This window comes from Rhea pennata, chromosome 23, assembly GCF_028389875.1.
Source record: "Rhea pennata isolate bPtePen1 chromosome 23, bPtePen1.pri, whole genome shotgun sequence".
Taxonomy (NCBI): domain Eukaryota; kingdom Metazoa; phylum Chordata; class Aves; order Rheiformes; family Rheidae; genus Rhea; species Rhea pennata.
This window is the reverse complement of record NC_084685.1, coordinates 6,530,492-6,555,230: the sequence shown is the minus strand read 5'-3', so window position 1 is coordinate 6,555,230 and position 24,739 is coordinate 6,530,492. Positions and strand designations below refer to the sequence as shown.

General features: G+C 45.6%; 3 protein-coding genes across 5 annotated transcripts; 1 reads left to right on the top strand and 2 right to left on the bottom strand.

The window, feature by feature from the left end:
• Positions 1-727: 727 nt before the first annotated feature.
• ZBTB8OS (zinc finger and BTB domain containing 8 opposite strand) lies at positions 728-7,268 on the bottom strand. The gene is made up of 8 exons (XM_062594281.1): positions 6,985-7,268; positions 6,226-6,410; positions 4,700-4,724; positions 3,980-4,101; positions 3,669-3,751; positions 3,230-3,282; positions 2,924-2,960; positions 728-2,232 (listed from the first exon to the last, which is right to left on the bottom strand). Exons 2-8 carry the CDS (start codon positions 6,311-6,313, stop codon positions 2,146-2,148), a joined length of 495 nt encoding a protein of 164 aa, XP_062450265.1. The 5' UTR covers positions 6,314-6,410; positions 6,985-7,268; the 3' UTR covers positions 728-2,145.
• Positions 7,269-8,186: 918 nt separating this feature from the next.
• RBBP4 (RB binding protein 4, chromatin remodeling factor) lies at positions 8,187-17,147 on the top strand. 3 transcript variants are annotated; one of them, XM_062593949.1, is made up of 12 exons: positions 8,187-8,324; positions 9,438-9,567; positions 10,264-10,409; positions 11,594-11,767; positions 12,667-12,782; positions 12,916-13,076; positions 13,214-13,340; positions 13,471-13,548; positions 14,669-14,745; positions 14,856-14,913; positions 15,003-15,113; positions 16,004-17,147. In XM_062593949.1, the coding sequence occupies exons 1-12, from the start codon at positions 8,309-8,311 to the stop codon at positions 16,067-16,069; spliced, it is 1,260 nt and encodes a 419-aa protein (XP_062449933.1). In that variant the 5' UTR covers positions 8,187-8,308; the 3' UTR covers positions 16,070-17,147. The 3 variants fall into 3 exon arrangements, with proteins under 3 accessions (XP_062449933.1, XP_062449932.1, XP_062449931.1); XM_062593948.1 differs by having other exon boundaries at positions 9,423-9,567; XM_062593947.1 differs by having other exon boundaries at positions 9,420-9,567.
• Positions 17,148-17,881: 734 nt separating this feature from the next.
• SYNC (syncoilin, intermediate filament protein) lies at positions 17,882-24,375 on the bottom strand. Its single transcript, XM_062593945.1, has 5 exons — positions 24,319-24,375; positions 21,808-23,068; positions 19,713-19,837; positions 19,052-19,099; positions 17,882-18,480 (listed from the first exon to the last, which is right to left on the bottom strand). Exons 2-5 carry the CDS (start codon positions 23,059-23,061, stop codon positions 18,417-18,419), a joined length of 1,491 nt encoding a protein of 496 aa, XP_062449929.1. The 5' UTR covers positions 23,062-23,068; positions 24,319-24,375; the 3' UTR covers positions 17,882-18,416.
• Positions 24,376-24,739: the final 364 nt, after the last annotated feature.

Here is a 24,739-nt window from a genome sequence, read left to right as displayed (position 1 = left end):
GTGAAGTCCAAACGTCTTTCAAAATTCCAGTCAAAGCAGTTTACTGTTATCACTCCAGTCTGTGACTGCTGGTATAAACAGGGCACCTCAGCATTCCAACAAAATTAAAACTTAGCGACACAATTAAATTTTCTCGTCTCACTTTTTAGAGGGACGAGCAAAATGAAAACAGCCGCCGCTGCCCTGCAGCCCACCAACGGCCACGACTCCCTCACGCTCTGTGGAGAACAAAGCAGCCTCAACTCGACGCCCGATTGGCTAGTCTCGGTCGCCTGACCCAGCCAGCCAATGAGGTGTCGAAGCCGCTGCTGAGGGATGGGAGCGTTCGGTGCGCAGCCACACGCAGCAGCTCGCAGTCGCTTTTAGGGCGCTGCGATGCGGAGGGAGAGGCTTAAAGCTGTTTACTTACAGTAACTCTAACGGTTTATTTGGACCAACTTTAACAGGCGTGCCCTGACCTCACTTCTCTGCAGCAGCCCCGCTTGTGGCTGGTGTAGTCCCACCCATGGCCTGGCTCCATGGCAAGCAAGTACTGGAGCCCCGAGCTCCCTCTCAGGAAGAAAGTCCTTGGCACGTAAACCTCAGTAATTTATGTACCATCTACAACAGACGTGTCTTAATTATTACTTACGCACAAGTCTGCTCACCTTGCCTCAGAACAAAGAGCAAATCTATTCATCTCAAAAATCCACTGGCCAAAATAACTCACACATGCACATAGCCATAATTCTTTCTTAATCCAAGTTTTATTTCAGCGTTAAGGCTTTATCAAAAAATAAAATGATTTTATCCTCCATCTTCACAATAAAGAAATAAAAAGTCTCTGTTTAAGATGATTTTACAACAAAATAGAGATGGGACATTACCTCCAGAGATGAAGCATTTAACAGCATTTACCAGAAACAGGGTCAGGTCAGCCCAGATTTCATATTCACTGTGCCTGTCTCATATTTAAATAGCAACAGCAGATAATGCACATTAGTTGTCCCATGATTTAAAACAAAACGCACACTTTTTGATTATTATTCTTGATTCAGTGAATAAAAGTTCAGTATTTTCTGGCATTAAAGGCAAAAGGAAGCTTTTCTGGAATTTGCCACACCTCACAACTCTGTAGTATAAGGACAGATGAAAACCATGAACTCTTCTCTACAGCAGAAGTGGAAATAATCAAGAGTTACAGGCATGTGCATTACCACACATAGTTCTCCTACACTGCAAGTGGGAAGCTCTGTGGGTCTTTTTTGGTTATTTTTTAAGAGGAGATAGAATCTTACTTAAATTTGAAGTGTCTGCTTAGTTCTGTTTTAAAATAATTTTTTTTGTGTGTGTGTGATGAAACATATTTGGGAATGAAGCTGCAAAAAACTCCAGTGTATTCCTTTTCACAACAGCAGCAAAGAAATCTGTGCTTTTTAGACTGGTAATAAGCACTAGTAGGATTCCATTACTCAGAAACTTATGGCAATTCAGCACCACCTGGTGGCATTACTTTTTTTTTTTTTTTTTTTTTTTTTTTTTTTTAAGTACTCTCAAAGTTTTTTGAAAGATTGGTTTACTTTCTTTGGCATTCTTCAAACAATCAGAAACTTTTCTACATTAAATCAGACTCGCTGCAGATGTTTTAGAGCCTTCAAATAATATGGAGGGATGTCACCTCAGAATTAGAATATTTAAATCTCCAAATAAGGTCATGCAGTTTAACAATTTTTTTTATCTCCTGCTCCAACACTGCCACCTTAGAAAAAGGCAGTATCTTCTTTACTGGCTTCACTAATCTATTTAGATCATATACCACCTAGTATATACATCAGCCTTAAATGTTGATATAAAATACCAACCTTGCTGAGAGATTTTCAATCCCTACAACTCTCATCTTCTCTCCCTCACTCCACTCACCTTCAAAAACAAAAGAAAAAAGAAATAGAGAATCCCAACTCGTTCTTTTTTTTCCTGGCATACAGGTCTTGGTCTGGCTCACCATCCTCAAGTCCAAACACAGATGTACATTCCCTGCAATTACTCCCTTCAACTTATGATTTGAATTGGCCAATTCCTTAGTTATTTCCAAGAGTATTGCTTTTTTTGAGGGACCTCTGCTAGCCAGTGATAAGTATGCAGTCATTTCCTTACACTTTTCTTGCTTTAAATGTCAATGATGACAAAGACTTCTGGCTTCTCTTCTTCACAGATCTGCATTGCTGAGTAAGTTATGGCTTTGACCTCTGTGCCCTAGAGAGAAAAGACAAAAAAACCCCATGGATTTACTAAAGAAGGATTGCTTGCAGCAATTCTTCATGGCAATACACAGTATTTACCACTTTCTACAAATGCTACCCAGATTAAGAGTTTTTTCTTCCCTCAAAGCTGTAACTATAGCTGTTCTGGTGAATACGAAAGGTAGCATATTAATAACAATGACTTGGTCAAGCCAAATATCGAACAGATAAATCTTTCCTTCTTGTACAAATTTCTCCTCTTATCTCTGACAGAATATCAACATTGCTGTTCTCATACTGACATACCTAAAGAGCAGGCTGGGAAGTAATAATTGGCTTTTACTAATTCTTTAGAAAATAAACTTGCAAAAAAGATAAAAAGCTGAGAATACAAAGTTAGAACCAACCTCATGCAAACATTTTGAATATAGCTTAGTTTACTGTGTTATCAGCATCACAAAAAAGGAAGCCAGCTGTTCAGTTTTGTCAGTGCTGAGGAACCACCAACGCAACAGTTTCAGGAATGTACTCACAAAAAAACAGGTAGGAAGTGAGATCTTAAGTTAATGTGGCCTGTGATACCATTCAGAAGTGTTTATGCTCCAATATCTTGGTAACTTAGGAGTCTCATTTAGAAGAGGTCCCCCCCACATACTTATGTTCTATCCTTAAAATGTAAAAAAAATATACAAATAATTGCATACCTGAGGGTGTTTGGATAAAGAGAACTCTTCTCCCCACCTTTAACAAAAAAAAAAAGTGGTTGAAATTTGGTTATATTTATCAAATGTTGTAACTAGTTTCATTAATGAAATGGGACAATGAAGTTTTAATTTAAAACCTCAAAAAATAAAAGGAAGTCCAAAATCCACTTTTTAGAAAGTCTCAGTGTACTTCAGCACACCATAGTATTTCAGAGTAGTCACTCTAAACGCAATTATGTGACCCTCCCGAAGTGCTGAGTGTTTTCAGTAAAGATACTCATTACTCAACTGATCTTTTAAGCTCACCCAATTGATCTTATTTTGAATTGCATTCGGTCAATGTGAATCACTTTCACCTCCTGCAGAGAAAGAAGAAAAACATTTCAGTAAGGTTTTCTGTCTTCTGGCAGAAAATCTCAGCAAATCCCCACATGCAAGACTTGCATTTCTAAATGTTCTCACTGTTCTAAATGGAATCTGAAACCACAGAATCTGAGCAACCTCAAAGAGACACACTAATACTAGGAACTTAAATACACTAGAGCTGTCTCTACGATATAGTAACAGCTAGTGGTGGGTGTCTGAGCTAACAAAGTTAATGATTTATTTCTCAGGTCTTTCTACTCTGGTATCCTCCATGCATTAAGTAATCCGTGTTTCTTTTTTTTTCTGAAGTAACATTGTATTTGGAGCAGGTGTTACCAGAGTCTCATCCTACAAAACAAAAAAAGAACAGAACACTTACCCTTGGTATAAAAAACTCATTAGCACTGAATTTATACAGCCACTCATCCAAGAAGTGAAAAAGAAGAGACAGCATGTCATGTCCTGCAGAGTTGAAGCAGAGAAAGATAGTGAGCTGGCTGTCCCAGCAAGAACACCAAAACATTTTCTAAAAGTATGTCAGAAGTACAGATTCTCCACTATGAGAAAATTAGGGATGCTTAATCAGGCTTTAATTAACTGCAGCAAAACTGCAGCTAAAGATTCAAAGGATTTTGGTACCCTTCTCCCTTAGAGTTCATACAGTTCCAACATAAGTCACTACAATCTTACCTTCTGCCTGTACTTCTACGGTATCCAGAGGTTCCACAGTCTCTGTATCGGTCATGTAGCCAAACATGGCCATAACACACTGCTCAAATGCTTCTTCCAAAGTATCTCCCCAGGCATGTAGCCTAAAGAGACATAGAATAATTCATGGGACGTTAACCACAAAAAAAGTAAGTTTTATACATATGAGATATGCGAACATGAGAATAAATGCAAAGAAGTGAATAAACAAAAATGCTGGCCTTTCTATACCTCTACATTCAGGCAGAAGATTGAATATATGTAGATATTCCTTGCAGGATGTTATAAGAGAGTTTCTTCTTGGGAGAAAATGGAAAATAAATGTTTTAACAGATAACAGGAATGTCCTTCCTTGCTATGACTTAAAAAGTAGACTGTTTGGAAGCAGTCTGATTCTACAGCAAGGCAATTAAAAGCCCCGTTTTGAAAGACATTTTCAAATAATATGGTAAAATAATAAAGTAATAATCAAAAGCACCAAAGGATTATTACGTTAGAGGAGAAGCTAAACAATACAATGCCTCTATGTTCTCCCAAGAGCAGAAACAAAACAGATCACCAAAAAAACCAGTGCGAGCGTGGCATTTCATAACTGCATAAGGTATACATCTGAAATCAGTTTTCAACAGTCACTTCTGATTTATAGCAATGTAAGAAATAATTAATTTGTTATATTGTGAAATCCCAGCTGCTTGTACTTACTGCACATCTGCTGTGTGATCCAGATCTGAGGATGGAGGAAAAAGAAAAGGCATGAAGTCACCAAACGTATTTAAAAAATGAGGAATTTTTCAAAGGAAAATGACATATGATATACAACAACTTTTTGTATTCATCTTGACACATCAAACAATGATACTCTTTATTTTCCAGTAGCTAGCATAGGTGAAATCTTGGATTATTTCTGCCAAACTTAATAGAAGAAAAGTAGTACTGAAAATAAATTACATCAGTGCCCTCTGTGTAGAGCACTGTGTACAAGGTATGGCTGTTGAAAGGCAACAGGGTTCTGCAGGTTGATTGTGAGAGAAAAAAAACTTTAATCAGAGGTAAATTACTTTTGGTGAGGTCTGCAGGACTGAAAATTAGCCATGCAGAGGATAAGATTGCAAATGTTTACTGCTCAATGAACAATATACCTATCCACACCCAAAACACCTATTATGCAAAAAAGATATTTAAAAAAAGTATATAATACAAAATATACAGTAATCTTCATTATCAAGATAGGATTAACATCCTGAGCATTTATCAAGTTTTACATTAATATCATTCCTATTCACTTAGATGAATGACAGAAGTGCATAGTAATACCAGGCTGGTAGAAACAGAACTTGGGACGAAGAATGAATGCCATGCCATGATCACTCCAGCTGAAACACTGTTCTGATGCTGCTCAGATCACCCACCCACTATTAATGGTTCTCAACAACTGTCTCTAAAGCAAACAAATTGCAGTGGGTTTAAAAGGAGAATAAAACCGCTTCTGCTTATGGAAGGAGCATGACTATTGTAATGATCTCCAGAGGTCCCTTCCAACCTTACTGATTCTGTGATTCTAATATGTCACTGTATTTCTTCACTACTATCAAATAAAGATCTAAACGTATCCTAAAAATATATATTCTAACAGAGTAGCATACAGCATCCCTCCAGATAAACACTGCTCAAATAGAAAGACAGTCAAATACTGAATGATCTGCCAGTGCCCGAAGCTAGTCCTCGGGCTGACACCCACTTACTTGAGATGTTCTTAGAAGACATTTCAGGGGTGGGGAAAGGGAGAGATAATGATCTTTTAGCAGTGCGGGGCGGGGGGGGGGGGGGGGGGAGTGCGGGACGGGACACAACCACACGGAAGACCAACTCGTTCTCTGAATATCTCTTTTTATGTAATAGAGGTACAAAAATGTGCTGCCTGGCTAAGAAATGTCTTGAAAGGGTAAAATTTTCAAGCTAAGACTTGTAACTAATTTATTCATATCAAAATTTCTTTAGCACCCATGACAGAAAAGACATTTATCTGCAGTAAATACAGCTATAGATATCTTTATTATTCAATTACAGATGCATCCCACAGCCCAAATATAGGACACCTGTATATTATGAAACCCCATATGTGCCTAAAAAGATATATCTTGCTCACTTCTTTCCTCCTCCTCTCCCCCCCTCCCCCGGATTATGCTATCACACGTGCGCTCTACCAGGGTAACATTAGAAATACTCACATTCATACTTCTTCGTGAGCGGTGGGTATTTGGCTTTGATAGCCTTCTGCTCCTTTGTCAGGTTATAATCCCTCTCATCGCCTGCCATAGCTGTTGCGCTTGAATAACACTCACTCACTTCCTGGTCTCACAAAAAATGGCCACCTCCATGCATGCTTCAGCCTTGCCAGGCTTCCCATGTGATGCTAGTAATGAAAGGGAAAATTCCTTTTTAGTTCAGTTTCTTTTACTCGCTATCAGTTTTGTAACAGTTGTACACACACTTATATTTCTAAAATAAGATCTTAATTGCATATCTTTAAGTTGTTTGCTATTAAAACTGTTACTGGGAGATAGGTTTAAAAGTTCAGCCCTTTACTGCTTGCCTTACTAACTGATTTAAGAATGTTCAGTCAGTGAAACCAAAGAATTACAATCCTTACATAAAGAGTACACTTAGGCTTTTTCAAGGATCTTCAGGATTCCTTGGAGCAGGAACCACATTTCATCTTTGCTGCATATAGCACTAAGCACTTGAATCATTCTCAAGTAATAAGCTATTGTAATAATGAAAAATAATCAAAGAGCAATAAAGTGGATTAAACTGCCATGCTTCAGGTAATTTCTACTCATACTACATTTTACAGTTGAGCGTAATCAGCTCATTAATGTGTTACACAGCAATCTGAAATATCCATTGCCTCCAAACCACAGATGTGACAGGAGGAAAGATCTGTAGCCCTCAAGTATGACCTTTCTCTAGGAAAAAAGCTTAGTTACCTCTTAGGATAGGGACTGCAATTAAAGCTTCAATCCTGGAATCACATACATGGTAAATATGACTCACAGCTAAGCACAAATATTCATTTGCTTGCAGAATTTGTCCTTTTTCTTTTAAGCAAAGAACTTTATCAAATCTCCGCTTAAAAGTCTTGGATTAGATCCTGAGTTTCATGTAAGTTTTTCATTTGTAATTTAACAGTCACAAACTTCATAATCTGATCGACTTAAGGCCTGTCAGTTTTCCTCGGATTAGACCTCTGCAAGTTCTCAAAGTGGTCATTCCCACTCCCTCTTAATATTTTTGTGCACAGTAAGATTCTTTAACAGCTTCCCCAAATAACCAGAACCAGATAGATTTACAGATTAACACAAAACACCATCAAGTCCTCCAATTTTCAACGTAAGAGTCAACTTGCGTTTCTCATGGCTAGTCCTAGGTATGACACCACGGCGTGGGGCCTCCCGACTTCCATTTTCTGAGAAGCACCTGGGCCGATATGGGGCAAAGAAGAGCTTGAAACTGGGAGGTCAGTGCTGCTCAGAGGCAATAAAACCAGGTGAGCGTAAATCTTGGTTTTAAACCTGCTCCTTGAGTGCTGCTGTCAGACCCACGACTGACTGTGCCAGGTTATCTACAGCTAGCCAGGCTTGCCTTATATGCTGCTCCGGTTGTCTATACAGTCTGTCTCTGCAGGGAATTATAGAGGGAAAAAGAGAAGGAAAATTAGTAATTTTGGGCAATTAACAACCCAAGAGGAGGCAGGAGGATGCTCTGGCGGTTGCCTGGCCGCCCTGTGGGGAAGGAAGGGCCGGGCTGGGCCTCAGCCCCCTCACAGCAGCGCGCCGCGGCCGGAGCCACGGAGCCTCGCGGTACCAGGCCGGGGCCTCGCGCAGGAGCCGCCGGGGCCGGTCGGCGGCAGGAGGCCGCCGCGGGGTCGCGGCCCCGGGCTGGGCGCTGCCCCTTTAAGGGCCGAGCGAGGGGCGCGCTGCACCCTCCCCCTTCCCCTCCGGAAAATGGCGGCTCCCAGGGGAGCTTCAGCAGCACCTTCCTCTCCCCCCCGCCCGCCCCCTCCCCGGCCTCCCTCCCACGTGACCGCCGGGCGCGCTCGCCTGCCCCTTGTCCCCGCCCCGTGCCGCGCGCGGGTTGGCGGCCGCGGCCCGGCGGCCGGCGCCGATTGGCCGACGTTGGCGCGCGAAGGGGTGCGCGGCGCCGGAGCGGCACGCAGCGGGGGCAGGAAACAATAGAGCCGCGGCCGGAGGGGTCGGAGCAGCGAGCGCAGGAGCCGGCCGCCCTCCCGCCTCGCCCCGGAGCCGCCCCGCCATGGCGGACAAGGAAGGTAGGGCTCGCGGCGCGGCGCGGCCTCCTCCTCCCCTCGGGCTCCCTGAGGCGCGGGGCTCCCCCCCCCCCCACCTCCCCGCACCGTTCCTCCCCCCACCAACGGCCGCCGGCCTGAGGGGAGCGCGCGCGGCGCGGCGCGGCGGGGCGGGGCAGCCCCGGCAGGGGGCGCGCGGGGGCCGCAGGGGCGTCCGCTCCCCGCGCCGGGCCGGGCCGGGCCGGGCCAAAGGGGGCCCCGCGGCCGCCGAGGCGGTGCCCCGGAGGTCTCGGCCGTCCTCCGCTGCTCCATCCGCCTGCGCCAGGCTGGGCGGCGTTTGGAGGCGGCGGGGACGGAGTTATTATCTTTTATCGCTGTATTTATTTTATTTATTTTTTTTTCCCGGAGAGGTGGCAGCGTGCAGGCAGGCGAGCAGGCCTGGTGGAGGCGGAGAGGGCCCGTGGGAGCGGGCCCGTGGCTTGCGCCCTGGGAGCGGGCAGCCGGGTGCATCGTGCGAACAAAGAAATGTCAGGGGCCACCCAGCCATGTTACACAGAGGTGCGCTCCCAGGCGAGGCGAGCAGCTCTGCTGCTCCCTGGGGCTCAGACCCTGCCTCTGTTCTCAAACAGCACAAATTATAACCGAGTCAGACCAAAGGTCCGTTTAGACTTACTTGTCTAGCAGAGGCTAGCAGCAGACGGCGTGGAGCAGTGCGTGAGGGATACTAGTACAGCACGAGCCTTGGTGTGCTCCTAGGCTGTGCCAACGAGCGGGGCAAGGCTGCACCTGAACTGCTGCGTTTGACAATAGTTGCTGGACCATAAGTTTTGTTTCTGCAATATCCTGTGGCACAACATTCCACAATCTTACTATACTTTTCTGTTAAGATTATGCAGTTTGACATAATCGAGGTTAATTTGCAGCCATATATGCGGAAACAAAGATTATCGTGTGTAACAGAGGATTTTGAATGATTTAATAACTACTTTGTTAGAGTAGTCTACCAGCAAACCATTGCTGTGTTGACTTGTTATTCAACGTCCACTTACAGCTTTGTCTATATGTTTTGAGTATGTTTATAAAGGCTAATTTTATGCATTAAAAAAACACAAACTTTAGCAGCCTTTGATGATGCAGTGGAAGAACGCGTGATCAATGAAGAGTATAAAATATGGAAAAAGAATACTCCCTTTTTATACGATTTGGTAATGACCCATGCTCTGGAATGGCCCAGCCTGACTGCTCAATGGCTTCCTGATGTAACAAGGTAAACTAGTCCTTTTATTTTTTTAAAGCAGAAGATATAAGAATGAATTTGGGATGCTTTTTGTCCGAGAGTATGTGATTACTTTTGATTTTAATCAGCTTTTTGTACCTTTGTTTTATGAAGAGCAAATCGAGGACTGAAATCTTAATATGTAAAAATGTCTTGTCATTAAGAAGACATCTTAATACATTTGATTTTGAAGCTTTTCTTTTTCCAGCTTCACCCTACACTTAAGAAATAAAAGCAACCCTCTCCATAAAAACAGAAGTAAATATAATTTCAGTACCAAATGGCTGTGGGCAGCTTGTCTTGTGCAGAATAACCACCATGTTGTCCTAAGCCTCCAGACCAATGTTCTTGCAATTGATGTTTATATACCTCAAAGTTTTATTGTGGAAGAGTTGCAAATGTCTCTTAAAAGAAGGCAAGAGAATGGTGGTGGTATATTTCTGTTATTTAGAGATAGAGACTGTACTAGGAGAATTTCAAGTTGAGATCTGTCCGGGGTTAGAGTAAGTTATTCTTGTCTGAAGGAAAAGGGTTTGGTGTCGGTGCAGGAGAGCAAGGGCAACTTTAAAAGGTGTTACTAATGTGGGAAACTCATCAAAAAAAAAAAAAAAAAAGGAGTGTTTTAATCAGCTCAGTGTCTGTGCAAACCCCTCCTTTTGTTTCTCATGTAGTTCTCTTCTCTTGCAGACCTGAGGGCAAAGATTTCAGTATCCATCGGTTAGTCCTTGGGACCCATACTTCAGATGAACAAAATCATCTTGTGATAGCTAGTGTGCAGCTGCCTAATGATGACGCGCAGTTTGATGCTTCACACTACGATAGTGAAAAAGGAGGTAAGGAACCAGAAATGTGAACTAAGTGGAAATTTTAACCATCTCTTCCTCCTCATTCAAAGAAAATATGGGTCTTTCCTTAGCTCTCAAGCAATAAAGTACAGATACTATGTCTAAACTAAATAAACCATTTTATTCTAAGCTGTACCCTTACTTAGCAGACAAATGTAACATATAATGTACATACATTAATGTTTTATTAATATAATTTTGAAGAAAGGAGATGGTAGACTTACTACCAAATATATACAGGGAAAAGACCTCCCTGTTTCCTACTTTTCATCATAAGTTGGCATTGAGTTTCATGCAGTGTTTATTCTTTTATTATCGTTTTTATATTACATGAAGTATTCTTCTACACAAGTGACTTCTTGTCAAGTCTGTTTTAGATAAGTGTAACATTTCAAATGTTCTTCTCTGGTTTGAATTCTGCTGCCTGATATTTGTGCCTCTTGGACAAAAGATGATTGTATTTTGTTCAGTATATCATGCTTGGATTGTCTGCTTTCTGTAATCTTAGTTGGTTGTCAGCATTGCTACTAGTTAGGCATTTCTCCTTTATATTTGATTGATTCAGTCTTTTTACATTGTTAAAGTCCTTAATGGTCCAACTGTTAGCTGTTCTTTTTGCCAAAACCCTGGATTGTACAGCTGGTATTTCAATCTTTTGGATTCTTAGAGCTATTTCTGAATACAGTGTGGGCTAATAAATACCTTACATTGGTATTTCTGTTTTATTTTAGAGGGCTTTGCTTTTAAATAGAATATTTTATTTTTGAAAAATACTAAAACCATTTTTTGTCAAACTGGTCTTGTGCCATTGTGTGTGTTATTAAGATATTGTAGCTTTTAATTGTAATGAGAAGGTAGCTTTAGCAAATTTTGTTATGGTTCTATGTCGTAAACATGATACAGCAATTTGTTTTTACCAGAATTTGAACTGTTCTGCAATACTAAATTTTGTTGTGTTTGAAAGTGCAGTTACAGTGTATATGTTTCAATATAACGTTACCTTTAGTACAAGTAGGAGTTTTTGATATGATGAATTTTGGGCTTGAGCTGGTAAGTCTGAAATACTCAAAAGTTTCCAGGAACAAACTGTCTTTAGCTGGCTCTAAGTATAGATCTTCGTGCCTTGATCTGAAAATGGTGTATTATTTACAACTATTGAATTCTGTTTCTAGAGTTTGGAGGCTTTGGGTCAGTTAGCGGAAAAATTGAAATTGAAATCAAGATAAATCATGAGGGAGAAGTTAACAGAGCACGTTACATGCCGCAAAACCCATGTATAATTGCTACAAAGACACCCTCCAGTGATGTCCTTGTCTTTGATTACACCAAGCACCCTTCTAAACCAGGTATCTGCATCTTTTCTTATGTCTGTGCTTCGGAACTCATGGGAAAATCTCTATTAGCCATTCCTGAAGAAAAGGCTGATGATAGTGCAAAAGACACTGAGAAGTTTTGTGGGTTGCATTTCATTTGTAATTTGAAAGGAAAGAGAGTCTTTAGTTTAAAATATTATACATAAAGCTTAAATAGATATACTTTTCCATTGATATATATTGGATATATATCTGTTCTTTGCTGCATGTTTTGTCATGTTGCTGTGTGTAATGGTATTTGGAAGAGTGGAAGGTGCTTAGTGGCCAGCTGGAAACTGATTTGCTGGGTAGCTGAGCTGTTCTCCTGGTCTGTAAGGATAGTATTAGGAATTTACTGATGAATTAGGCAAGATCATATAGAATAACTAGTTTTGCCACTTGTGGGGTGGATCAGAAAAGCATTTCCAACTTTGAAGTGCAGTTGGAGATGAAGAAACATGATGCGCCAACAGATTGTTTAGGAAGGATTATTTGAGCAGTAACTGGGTTACTCTGTTTAGCTTGACCAGGTGTGTCGTGCCAAAGCATGGAGGTGGCTCGGTGAGTTTCTTGTACTCTTCAGCAAGTAGTACAGCATGATACTAATTTAGAATGGATCATTCATAGATGATCCAGCTGAAAAAGACAGCAACTTGGAAAAACCTGCAGTGTGCGTCTCTTAGGCCAAGAAGACAATCCGCTGTATGTTGCCTCAGTACGTTCTGTTTTAATGAGGTGATTTTTTGTTTGGGGAAAATGCTCAAAAGGGTAGACTGTGCTGTTGGAAATGTCAAAGCAGAGTTTAGTAAAGCACAGCGAGACTTACACAAAATATTTCATGATGTGCTGGGTGTCGAACTAGGCATGGGGGTTCTTACACTCTGTCTTTATAGACCCTTCTGGAGAGTGTAACCCTGATCTGCGTCTTCGTGGACATCAGAAGGAAGGTTATGGGCTGTCATGGAACCCAAACCTGAGCGGGCATTTGCTTAGTGCTTCTGATGATCATGTGAGTACTTCAAATACAGCTGCGATGCAATCTGCACTTTGTCTGGCAAAAGTTTGTGTTTTGGAGGGGACAAGAAGAGGAGGTGAAGAGAGTTGCTATCTAAAGGTGCAATCTTTCTATTGATTTATTTAAGACCATCTGCTTGTGGGATATTAGTGCTGTTCCAAAAGAAGGCAAAGTGGTGGATGCAAAGACCATCTTCACAGGGCATACAGCAGTAGTAGAAGATGTATCCTGGCACCTGCTCCACGAATCTCTTTTTGGATCTGTTGCTGATGATCAGAAGCTCATGATGTAAGTGGGGTAATGTCTTTATAAATTGAGAGCTTCCATCCCTTTCCTTTCCCAGCTATATCCTAGTCCCTCAGTAAAATGGAATGTAAATGTTTGTTTCAATTCTGGATTTTTTTTTTTATTTATTTTTTTTACAGTTGGGATACTCGGTCAAATAACACCTCCAAGCCTAGCCATTCAGTGGATGCTCACACAGCTGAAGTCAACTGCCTCTCTTTCAATCCCTATAGTGAATTTATCCTGGCTACTGGATCAGCTGATAAGGTATGTTTGCCCTGAGCTCGGAACATGTTTGTTTCTTATACATCCACATTCATGCATATATTGGTTACTTCAGGAAAAAAACGTGTTTTTTCTTGGGTTTCTTTTGTTTGTTTGTTTGTTTTTTGACTAGACTGTTGCTTTATGGGACCTGAGGAACCTAAAATTGAAGTTGCACTCGTTTGAATCACATAAAGATGAAATATTTCAGGTATAGCAAAACGTCTTTATCTTTTATGCACTTAGACTTAATTCTTAGCTATCTTAAAATGTTCTTTTCCACTTACATTTGTATTAGATGTGTTTTAATTAAAAACTCATGTATTCTTTTTTCTCATCTGCTCATGAATTTTTAGCTTATTGTTGTGGAGATGGATAGCTGTCTGTGTGGAGCAGAACTCCAATACAGATAGAGATGTCCAGAAAGTTAGGTGGAGGATGTAAAAAGAAAATGGTAGAAAGCTTTGTCTGCAACATAAGAGTGAAACGCTAGGAGTACAGAGCAGATCTAAATTATTCATGGCAGCAGATTGAAGCAGGGAGACACAATGAAATGGCTGCAGCATTTTCATCTTCTCAGCCTGGTCATACAGAAAGGCTTTGGTTGGTGACCGATTAAGGGGATTGCCAGGCCATCTAGTGACAATGAATGATGCAAATCATGCAAATTTTACTTGTGTAAATATAGAACATTAACATCATTAGTAGCATATGCTTATCAGGAACAATATTTCCGTGTCCAACTCATGCATGGCCCAGAAGAAAAATATGTAGAGATTTTTTGATAGAAGGATTGCTACTTGGAAGACTGTAGTTATTTCTAGATAAAATTATACATGGAATCTTGAAATGTCTAGTTTGTGTGCAGAACTCCGAGCTCTTTCCTATTAAGTGGTATATTTTGGAAAGATATATCTCCTGCAGAGGTGATAAATATGAGCTTTTGGGCCATGAAGCTTAATTACAGTCTTTTTGTTCTCATTTATAAACTACTTATTCAATTTAAGGAATACATAGTTTATGTTTGTGTGGTTCATATTAAGGTGAGGAGCAGCTAATATCCTTTGTAACCTATCCTCTGACAAAGACCACACGTTAAGGTACATGTGGTACATTATGGAGCTCAAATGCCTCTTTAGTGTATGAATGTTCACAAACAGGCTTCTTGTGTTAGAATGTTACCAGTGGGAGTATTCACATATTAAGCTGATGTCAGTTTGAATTTTCATAAAGCTTTCCTGATACAAAATACTGTGGTGTCTGTCGTGAATGTCTACCGTGCTACATCTTCTTAGGACTAACTTCCTTTCTAAATTCATTCTTGTCTGTAGGTTCAGTGGTCTCCCCATAATGAAACCATACTAGCCTCCAGTGGCACTGACCGCAGGCTAAATGTTTGGGACTTGAGGTAAATCCCAAATTAGTTGTGTTATCCAGACGAAGTATTATTCTTGAGTTGCGTTACCCCTGGGGGGGGGAGGGGGAGCAAAACTCATTGTTCCCTTGTTGTTGTTACAGTAAAATTGGAGAAGAGCAATCCCCTGAGGATGCTGAGGATGGTCCTCCGGAGCTGTTGGTAAGTCTTTTGACTGTTAATTTTTGACCTATAATTCATCTCTGCAATGTGAATTTGAAAACATTCTCCTCTTGTTTCTCCAATACCAGTTTATTCATGGTGGTCATACTGCAAAGATATCTGATTTCTCCTGGAATCCCAATGAACCTTGGGTAATTTGTTCTGTATCAGAAGATAATATCATGCAAGTCTGGCAAATGGTAAGTTGTTTGGGAAAGTGTGGGAAGTGGTAGATAAGAGCTAGTATTGAACTGTTTGGATTTCAGCATTCCTGGTTTTATTTACAGCTCTCAGAATGACTTGCTTTGTAGCACTAGCTAAATCTCAAAGGGATTGTGAAATCCATTTTAGGTTTGATAGAAACAAGGACTTACAAATAGTGAAAAGTTGTTTAATGCTTCTCATAGTTTTTTTTTTAAAGACTGGAGTAGGAGTAAGTGGTTCTTTTTTCCCCTCTTTTTTCAAATTTGAATGAAAATATAGTGCATGAGAACCAAAGGTGAAACTTAAGTTTCTGTTAGTTATTGTCTTAAAGAATGAAATCTCTGCAAAAAATAAGTGTCTTCCTGTAGATGGAGAGTGGTAGGAGTAAGTAGAAAAAATATGCTGACCTCAAATTAGCAGCTGCTAAAAGTTTGTCAGAGGTTATTCAAATTACACAAAACTGTTTTCTAAAAGTCATTCTTGTTTTTGTTTATCTATAAATTGGCTCACGGCAGCTCTGTTCTTAACACTGTTCTATATAGTTCTTTTGGCAGCTGCTGCTGCAAAGTGGAGAACGTATTATATGTATGCAAAATACTCTAATTAAAAGTAACTCTTGCAGTGATTTCTAGTTAAGAAGGTGAATACCTAAAAGCTACAATAACTTGCAGAATACTTTTGAAATGTTTAGAAAACGTTGACTTTTATGAAAAAGATCGCTCATGTTGCTGCTTTAAAGTTAAATGGCCTTGAGGGATCATGGATAGGAGATACTTATCTGCAGCTGAAAAACTGCCAGAACTTTTCAAAATGTTCTAGCAGATGGAAGAACTGAAGCAGCACGTAACATGACGTTTAACAAGATTCCATCTCCTTTATCTTACAGGCTGAGAACATATATAATGATGAAGACCCTGAAGGAAGTGTGGATCCAGAAGGTCAAGGATCCTAGATGATGACCTCTTCCTGTTTTTAGTCTTTTTCCCTTTCTTCCCTCTCAACTGTCAAATTGACTTAACACTGGTTTTGAGACACACGTAGACTCTGTGTTCAGCCATCTTTGTGTAGATACCATCAGCAGTGCTTCTTAATCCAGACAGTGAGTACTCCCTTAAATAAGGGCTTAGCCCAACTCAGCTGGTACCATGCTGTAGCTTCTTGTTCAGACTTCTTACAGCAATCTTTTGTGTATAGAGCTGGCTATCCCATTTTAGCTGCCTTTGTCACACAGATCAAACTTGATTTTTTTTTCTTCTTCTTTAGTCCTTAGCTTGCTACAGCTATGGGGTTTTGCCTAATTTAAACAAAAGTTAAATTGGTAGAGCTGCCAGAGTATGCTTGAGCCAATGCTGTACAGATGATAAAAGTGTTAATCCACTGGCAGTTCAGAAATGGAGGGTGGAAGGTCTTGTGCTCTTCAGCATGACTCGGAAGTCTTGGGATTCCTTTAGTTAGTCTGTACCTGTGTGGATTTTTCTGCCTTTACAGGTGCGAAACAGACTTGCAGATTCTGACTTCAACTAGTATTACATTTCTTTCTATATTTTTCCTCTCTATTGGTAATTCTGGTGTTTTCATTCTTCCCTTCCTTCCTTCCCCTTTCTTCCATCTGCTGGGCAACAGCAGTTTGGATACATTAGCTATACCTGCAGAACATTGTTCACCTTCCATGTATTTTGCTCTATTGTGTGTTTCTTGAGCTGTGTTTTCACATATTTCTTTCCTTTCTGTGAAATGGTTTTTAAAACTTGGGGCCACCAAGTTGTAAAGGTGTATGTTTTTACCGACTGATGTACCACAGATGGCATGCCCAGTAATCTAAAACAGCATTGGTAGCTGGTATATGTAAAGCAAATTAAATGTGGATGAACTACTTTTTTTAGGAGTTAGTCCTTGACCACTAGTTCCTGCACATCTTCCACTAGGGTGTCCTGTTCCACCAGCAACCTGTTATTCTCCATGCTCTTCATGACTAATTGTGTGTAAGTGCTTCAGAAGGAATAAATTTTTCTACATAAAACATCGTGTAACTTTGTGCAGATGTTTTTCTTCTGCCTTAACTACTTTCTCAAGTCTAAACTGTACCTCTTAGGAAGGCACTGAAGTAAAAGTGTAGAAGTATTTTGCCCATAAAAGACACTAATAACTTCTAGGAGGACTCAAACCTTAAGCAGGAAATTCTGCTGTGGAGAAAACAAGGGCATAGTCTCTATCTGTGTGTGTCCAGTGAGTCCCTAGGTGCTGGTGTGGACATGCCTGGCATTTCATCTGTCCCTTCATCAGGTTGTTTCCTCTGTAGATGGTGTGCCAAAGATTTGAAAACAGACAACCTCTGCCTCTGTCCCCCCACCCTGCTGCATGAGTTTCCCTTGCTGAGTTGTAGGGTACTGGAACTGCATCTTTTGACAGTTTTGCAAGAGTAGGTTTTCAGATGTTGGTAGCTGTGGTGACATTTTTATGTTTGTGAAGGGAAAATAGGATTTTCTGTAACACAGAAACTCTTCTTCAGGGCCACCAACTCTTGTTTCTGTTTCTTTCTTTGTGAAAAAGAGTACTTAATACCTCCAAGCAAGAATGCACTGAAGTGTGCAGTCAATGAAAAGCGTTCTGCTGTCTGAATTTCAAGTCTGCCTGCAACCCTTAGCACTGAACTTTTTTTTTGATAGTCTGTAGCATGAATAATTGGATACCTTACAAGCATCTTTGTTTGATCATAGGAGCCTGTTATTTTCTCTTTGAGACAGAGGTTTGAGAAATAAAAGGATTCTTAAACTCTGGTCTTTATTTTCAATGTGAGACTTCATAGAGTAAAGTGGAAACCATGTATCCACAATTTTTAGTTTGTGGCTTATGTTGAACATGTCACAATACAGCAGAGACCCATTGAACTACAAAAGAAAATCCTGTTAAAAGGATAAAGCTTCTCTTGCATGTAAACTTTAAAAATCAAACCCCTAACACAGGCTTCCAGAACAATACTTTCTGCACAGGCTTATACAATCCATCTATAGAACAGGACAAGATACATTTTCCAAACACAGCAAAACATACATCTGTTATTCTTCATATATGAGTATTTTCAGTGCAAGTATACTTTTCTCTGCTCCTCTCTGGAAAAGCAGTTTTATTAGAAGATCAACAGCAGAACCTCAAGAAATACAAACAAGCAAATGATTCTCTAGTATTCCTGATTTTAGGCAGCTGCTGTATATCAGGTGGGATAAGCAGCAAGAGGGAAGTGTCCCCTGCAGATGTCTCTGTCCTTCACTTTTTCTAAAAAGGGGGAAAGTCCATCATTCCTAATAGTCTTGGTCTGCTTTTTCTTCTGATTTGCAAAGGTGTCCATAGATTTCTAAGCAGCCCCTGTATGGGTAGAAAGTACGTTTAGGCTACTGAATTCTTACATGAAGTGTTCTACTCGGAGAAAGGGTGTGGGGACACAAGCTCTAACTGAAAAGCATTCTTCCTTCTTGCAGTATGGAAAAAAAGTAATCTGGTAAGAAACTGGTTAAGTGCATGGTCAGGTGAGCATGCAGACCTAACCTAGGCCATCTAGAGACAAATGAGAAACTAACTCTAGCAGAAAGAAGGGGATGTAATCTTTGGTGTAAGATACGGGAGAAGGCAGCTCGCAGACATGCTTAACTTTGAGATTCCCGTGTTCAAATGTGAAGCTTAATGAGGTGGTCTAACATTTAAGAAGTCTTAGGCACTGTCACTTCCACTGATGGCAATTCATGAGACTGTGCTGTTGCTGGCACACCAAGCCTTAAATATTGGCCTCTACAACCTGTGATTTAGAAGGATCCCAAGTAGCAAATACAGTTGCTGGTATCTGTTCAGGATCCTGAATCCAATTGCTTATTTGTTAAGAGAGTATCTGGCGCCATGACAGGCTAAAACAGAGAGAAATGTACATAAAATAAAACTATACCTCCTCGTGGTAGGGAATATCCTTCCATGGCATGTTTGCACGAGCAACCTTGGAGGAGGAAACGCGGAAAAAGGATACTATAGTAACAGTGAAGCTACAGAAAATGGTTAAGAGTGTGTGCAACTGCAACTGGAGTAATATGTAAGAAGGTGAAGTTTGGTAAGTAAAATAGTCCACAAACTTAAATCATTTTCTGGAGCTTTAAAATATCCCATATTATAAAGAAGTCCTGAACAAAGCCAGCAGTATGGATTCACAAATAGAAGATAGTTCTTTGTTGATGAAGGACATCTGCAGTAGTGTTTCCTAAACTTAAAACTCAGTTCCTTTCCATATGTTGCTAAGGGAACAGCTAATTTTTAAGTTGCCAGACCTGTTTCTTGGAAAACAATCTCTACTTTTAGTTTGTACAGAAACTTCCATTAAAATAACTTTGCTGTAGGGTAAAGGGTCTGAATTTTCCACTGTGCTACCACAGCAGACTCCTTGTTTGCACAACTTCCACAAGTACAGGAACTGGGAGCCAAAGATCTAGCTATCTAAGAGCTACACAGCCACCACCTAGAGCCTGAGCCTCGTTCCAATGCGTTCTCCGTCAGACTCCTCCTCGCTGCCCTGCTGTATAGCTTTCCCTCAACACAGTAAAGAGAAACAGACTGACTTGTAAATGGAGAGCTCCTGGTGGAGGCTGGTCCTCAGCTCTTCCAGCTCTTGATTCTTGCGCTGCTGAAGCTGGACGCCGTTCTTCAGCTCTTTCAACCTGTCTTCCAGCTCCTCAACTTGTTCCTGGGGATTAAAAAGACGAGATTGAATTATCTGGGCGAGTCTTGCTGGTTCAGAGCCTGTGGTCAGCTGTTACTGGTGCCCGCACGAGGGAAACGCCTGTGCGTGCTGGTGGTCTGGGCAAGTGTAACCAGGCTGACAGTTGGCCAGCCAGGGTCTTGAAAAACCTCTGCAAAAAGCTTTGTTTTCCTAGCAAGGCAGAAGCTTGGGCGTTAATGTAACACATCGGTTCCTTAGGCTTCTCTCTGCTAGTGGGATGTTTCTCTAATCTTCATTTTTTAAGGGATTATTTTATTCTTGAGACTATTTTGCACGTTTTCAAAAGCTACCAGAAATACATAAAACTGAAACTCAGCGAAGATAAACAAGGAGTTCAGGAAAAGAAAAAAAGGGGATGCACACCAGGGACTTCCCAAAGTCCTGTTCTCCAGGTGGGAACGGAGCCCGAGGCACCGACAAGCAGTGCGGCAGGCGGGGGGGTCGGTCCTGTCGCTCACGCCGCGGCGTGTCCTCGGCTGCGGTGGCAGGCACCTGCCACCACGCTTTCGGTAGGAAAGAAAAGCAACAGCAGAGGGGGAAATCAGCTTCTAGAAGCTGCTTAGAGCGAGCCCTAGAGCAACTGAGGACCGAGAAGCAGGGAGTGTTGAAGGGCTGGAGATTAATTACGGAGCCTCTTTGCCAAATGAGCTCTTGGAGATACTGAATTGCTTTTTCTCCTAATACAAGACGAAGCGAGGGGGGGATGAGATGTGAGGCCTTGCCCTTGCGCTTGCTTATAAATAACCCCGTCGGGAGGCAGCCTGTCCCCGGGGACCGGCACGGGAGGTGAGCCTCGTCCTGGCAGCGGGAAGGGGCAGGCGGCCAGGCAGGGCTTTCGCAGGGAGCAGCTGCCAGAGCCGTCCGGGCAGGGCCTGACTTTTAAAGGAGAAACTACCTCCTCTGCCTAAAGCTTTTTTCTTTTCCAAGCATCTTACTTAGACCCCTTGCTGCTCTCACGAAATGCAGAGCTGCGGGGCTGATGCTGTGTCCGCATCCCACGCTCACCCGGAGACATGGCGGGATCACCTCCACCTCCTCTCCCCCTGCTGAGCTTTTGCTGCTTTCAATCCCTTGTGGTTTCTGCCTGCCTCTCCGTGCATTTCGCACCCGTGAGCTAACGCGGCTCCAGATACACGCGAGTGCACGCGTCCTTTCGGTCCCTCCGTGAGCCGGGGGGTACTGGCACCTCCAAGCCTGTGTCCCCAGTTCCAAGGTGCATCTTCTCCCCCAGACGCATCTAAATTCAGCAAAGGTGAGCTGCCTTGGTACTCTGCGTGACAAAGCTTTATCCAAATCAGCAGACTGCTGACTTGAGTGCAGACCTGGCTGGGAAACCTTTTTGCTCATGCTCGCATTAAGGCTTAAGTGCTTTCGTATTTAACATCCAATTCAAGCAAAATATGCAAGGCACGGTGCTGTTAAGTCACTGTTTTGTGCTTAGAGGCTCCCTTAGAGGTACAAACTAAATCGCTCTGGAGAAAAGCACATGTTGAATATCTGTGCTTTACTCCCTAGCACCAGATGGGATCTCACTCTGGGAAGGGAATTTCACTTCCCTGCTTTTACCTGTAGCGGCAGGGTGGCCCCAAAGCAATGAGAACAAAATCAGGAGACTGGCTTCCCCGGCAGCGAACCCTCGGGGTGAACCCTCAGCACTTTCCCACCGCACCCCGTTAATCTCCGCTTGCCCAGCAGCTGCTGCTTCGCCTGGCCTGGGCCAGGGAGCGCGGATGCACGTGGGTTCGTCCAACAGGACGTATTCGCCCTTATTCCCTGCTCATCCGCTGCCATCCCTCCCCTCCGCGCTACAGCTGAGCTCTCCAACATCTGCATTTCCGCGAGCGGTGAAGGATGACTCCCAGGCGTTTCTGAAGCCCCAGCCCCTGCACCGCGGCACGACCCGCCGCGCCGCCCCGGCGCCCCGGCGCACGTACCCGGTACTGCCTGACTTCTTCGTCCCGCTTCTGCTTGGCGAGCACGATCTGCTCCTCGAGGCTCCTGTTCTGCAGCCGCAGGCGGCTGACCTCCCCCTGCAAGGGCCGCAGGGCCTCCTTCATGCCCTGCATCTCCCCCTGCACCTCCTGCAGCGCCTTGGCGCTGGCCTCGCGCCGCTCCAGCAGCCGCAGCAGCTGCGGCTCGTAGTGCTCCTCCAGCCCCCGGCGGCTCTCCGCCACGAAGCTCTCGAACGCCACCGACAGCCGGCGGCTCTCCTGCAGGTAGTGGTTGTCCCGCCGGTTCGGCGGTGTCTCCAGCTGCTGCCTCACCTCCTCCTTCTCCTTCTCGCAGCTCTCCCGGAGCCGCGCCAGCTCCTCCGAGAGCTGCCCGGCCCGGGACTCCAGCTCGCCGCGGTAGGCAGCGAACTGGCCCAGGTCGTGCCGCCTGCTTTCCAGCTGGTACTGGCAAGCCACGCACTCCTTCGTCACCTTGAACAGCTTCTGCTTGATTTGCCGGATCTCGTCCTTCAGGTTGTCCCGCTCCAGCTCCACCTTGGCCAGCAGCCTGTAGGCGGCCAGGATCTCCTCGTGGGCCTGCCGGATCTCCTGCAGGGCCGGCTCCCGCAGCAGCGCCAGCTCCCGGATCAGGCTGTCCCGCTCCTTCTCCAGCTGCTCTACGGCTTCGATGCACTTTTGGAAGTAGTCGCCCAGCTCTTCGAGGGTGAAGCACCGGTGCTCCGAGCCCTCGGCGGCCAGCGGGGTCCCAGCCCCGTCTGCGTCCACTTCCAGTGGGACCCCTGCCCCGTCTGCATCTGCATCCAGCGGGATCCCTGCCCCGGCTGCGTGCACTTCCCACGGGATCCCTGCCCCTTCTGCGTGCACTTCCCACGGGATCCCTGCCCCGTCTACGTCCACGTCCAGGGGGATCCCTGCTCCACCTGCGTGCAGTTCCCACGGGATCTCGGCTCCATCTGCATCCAGCTCCAGCGGGGTCCCTGCCCCGGCTGCATCCCCCTCCAGCAAGCTCCCCGGCACGTGCGGCTTCAAGGAAGGGGCTGTGAGAGCTGCCCGCAGCCCCCGGCTGGCATCCGGGCCGCCCACGTCCGCGGGAGCAGCCGTCGCCCCCGCCGCGGGGCCCGGGGGGCCGCGCGAAGCGCCCGGCTCCAGCGGCGAGTCCGCGGCGGCTCCCTCCGGGGCCAGCGACGCTCCCGCCTCGCCCACGGGCGGCTCCGGCGGGGGCTCCGGCGCTGCCATCAGGTCCCTGCAAACGAGAGGCGGCGTGAATTAGAGCGACGAATGCAACAGGTCTCAGCCTTCCCCGCCCGCCCGGTGAGCGGCGGCCCCGCGGCGGCCGGCAGTGCCAGCGGCGCTCGCCGCGGGGGTCGGGACCCCCCCCCAGCTGCCTGCGCCCCCGGCCCCTACCTGCCGCCACCACGGCCAAATCCCGGCCGCGTCGCCTGCAGCCGGGCCCGGGCGGGGGGCAGGGGGCCGCGGCGGGGGCTCGCCGGCGGCGCGAGGATGCTCGCGGCCCCCGCGGCCCTGCGGGCTGAGCTAATGTCTAGTCATGCTGGGAGGAACGAGCGCAGGCTGGCACTGCAACGGCTTTAAGGAAAGAACTGATTTTCACCGATACTTTCTCTCCTAATAAGGTAGTTTTCTGCAGCGATGACACATCGCAGCCTCGGACCGGGCAGCCCGAGCGCCCGACACGCGGGACGCGCGTGAGGAGGTGGGAGAGGGCTCCGCTCCGCTTTTCGGCTCCGCTCCCGACACTTTATTTTCCAAACTTCCCCACGGCGGTGGCGTGGAGGGGCTGGGGGGGGGGCTGCCCCCCACCCCGCTGCCCCTCCTCACCGGGCCCCCCGCTCCCCCAGCCCCCCGGCCCGCCGCCGCCGGGGCTGCTCCTACCTCGGTGCACGGGAGCCCGGCGCCTCCCGCCCGGCTCGGCGCAGGCGTTCGGCATGGGGCGGGCGGGCGTTATTAATAACCGCCGCTGGAAATCGGACTCCCCCGGGGCAGCCGCCGCGCGCCGAGGCCGGCTGCGGTGCCCGGCTGCCGCCCTCCCTCCGCCCGCGAGGAGGAGGAGGAGGAGGAGGAGGAGAAGGAGGAGGAGGAGGAGGGCGGGGAAGGCCGCATGCCCCGGCATCCCCAGCAGCCGGCTGCAGCCGCTGCATCCCTGGGGAGCATCCTCCGGCGGCGGCCGATTTAAGGGGGGAGGTTTCGCTCGGGGCGGCCTCCAGCCGGCCCCTTCCCTCCGGGGGCACGGGGACGCCGGGGTGCCGGGACGGGAGCAGCCTCCCTCGGGGCACGCGCCGGCTTCGCCCCGGTCCCGGGTGGGGAGAGGCTGGTGGCCGCGCTCGCGGGTGGCCCGGCCCGCGCCCCCGCCGCCCCCCGCGGTCGGGCCGGCGCCCGCGGTGCCGACGCCTCGGGCGCCCGCGGCCCGTCCGCACACGCTGCCCCGCGGCGCGGCCTCCGCTCGGGGCAGAAAACGGCCCCCGAAGGCGCCCCTACCTCCGCTGCGGCCCCCCGCGCCCGCCCCGCGCCGGCCGGCTCCCCAGGAAGTCGCCGCTCAGGAAGTTGCCAGCTTACGTGCCCCGAAACCGCCGCGCGCCGCGGCTTGCGACATCGCCGCCGCCGGCCCGTGCCGCCGCGCAGCCGGCGCCCGCAAATGCAGGAGGGAGAGCTGGTTTCCTCGTTCCCCCCGCCCCACTTTTAGCCCCGTTTCTCTTGCAGCACCATCCACCTTTTCTCCTCCCCGCTCCCTCTCTCTCCTTCTCGGCCGAGCGCCTCTGCTCGTGCAGAGACTTTTGACTCAGCGGGAGAGGAACACCGTTAATTCGGGCGAGTTGCGTGTACAAATATATATCTGTATCTGAAACCGCCAAGGGGAAAAAGCGGTGGGTCACGAGGGCCGGGCGCAGCAAGCCCTTGT

Excerpts from the sequence above, each read along its gene's own strand:
- ZBTB8OS (XM_062594281.1), bottom strand. The coding sequence starts at position 6,313 with ATGGCAGGCGATGAGAGGGATTATAACCTGACAAAGGAGCAGAAGGCT. Across the intron at positions 3,283-3,668 it reads ATGAGTTTTTTATACCAAGG|GAGGTGAAAGTGATTCACAT; the intron begins GTAAGTGTTCTG and ends CTTTCTCTGCAG. Across the intron at positions 2,961-3,229 it reads TTCAAAATAAGATCAATTGG|GTGGGGAGAAGAGTTCTCTT; the intron begins GTGAGCTTAAAA and ends TTTTTGTTAAAG.
- RBBP4 (XM_062593947.1), top strand. Across the intron at positions 13,077-13,213 it reads GATGATCAGAAGCTCATGAT|TTGGGATACTCGGTCAAATA; the intron begins GTAAGTGGGGTA and ends TTTTTTTTACAG. Across the intron at positions 13,549-14,668 it reads ATAAAGATGAAATATTTCAG|GTTCAGTGGTCTCCCCATAA; the intron begins GTATAGCAAAAC and ends TCTTGTCTGTAG.
- SYNC (XM_062593945.1), bottom strand. The coding sequence starts at position 23,061 with ATGGCAGCGCCGGAGCCCCCGCCGGAGCCGCCCGTGGGCGAGGCGGGA. Across the intron at positions 19,838-21,807 it reads AAGAAGTCAGGCAGTACCGG|GAACAAGTTGAGGAGCTGGA; the intron begins GTACGTGCGCCG and ends TTTAATCCCCAG. Across the intron at positions 19,100-19,712 it reads CAGGAGCTCTCCATTTACAA|GTTGCTCGTGCAAACATGCC; the intron begins GTCAGTCTGTTT and ends TCCTCCTCCAAG.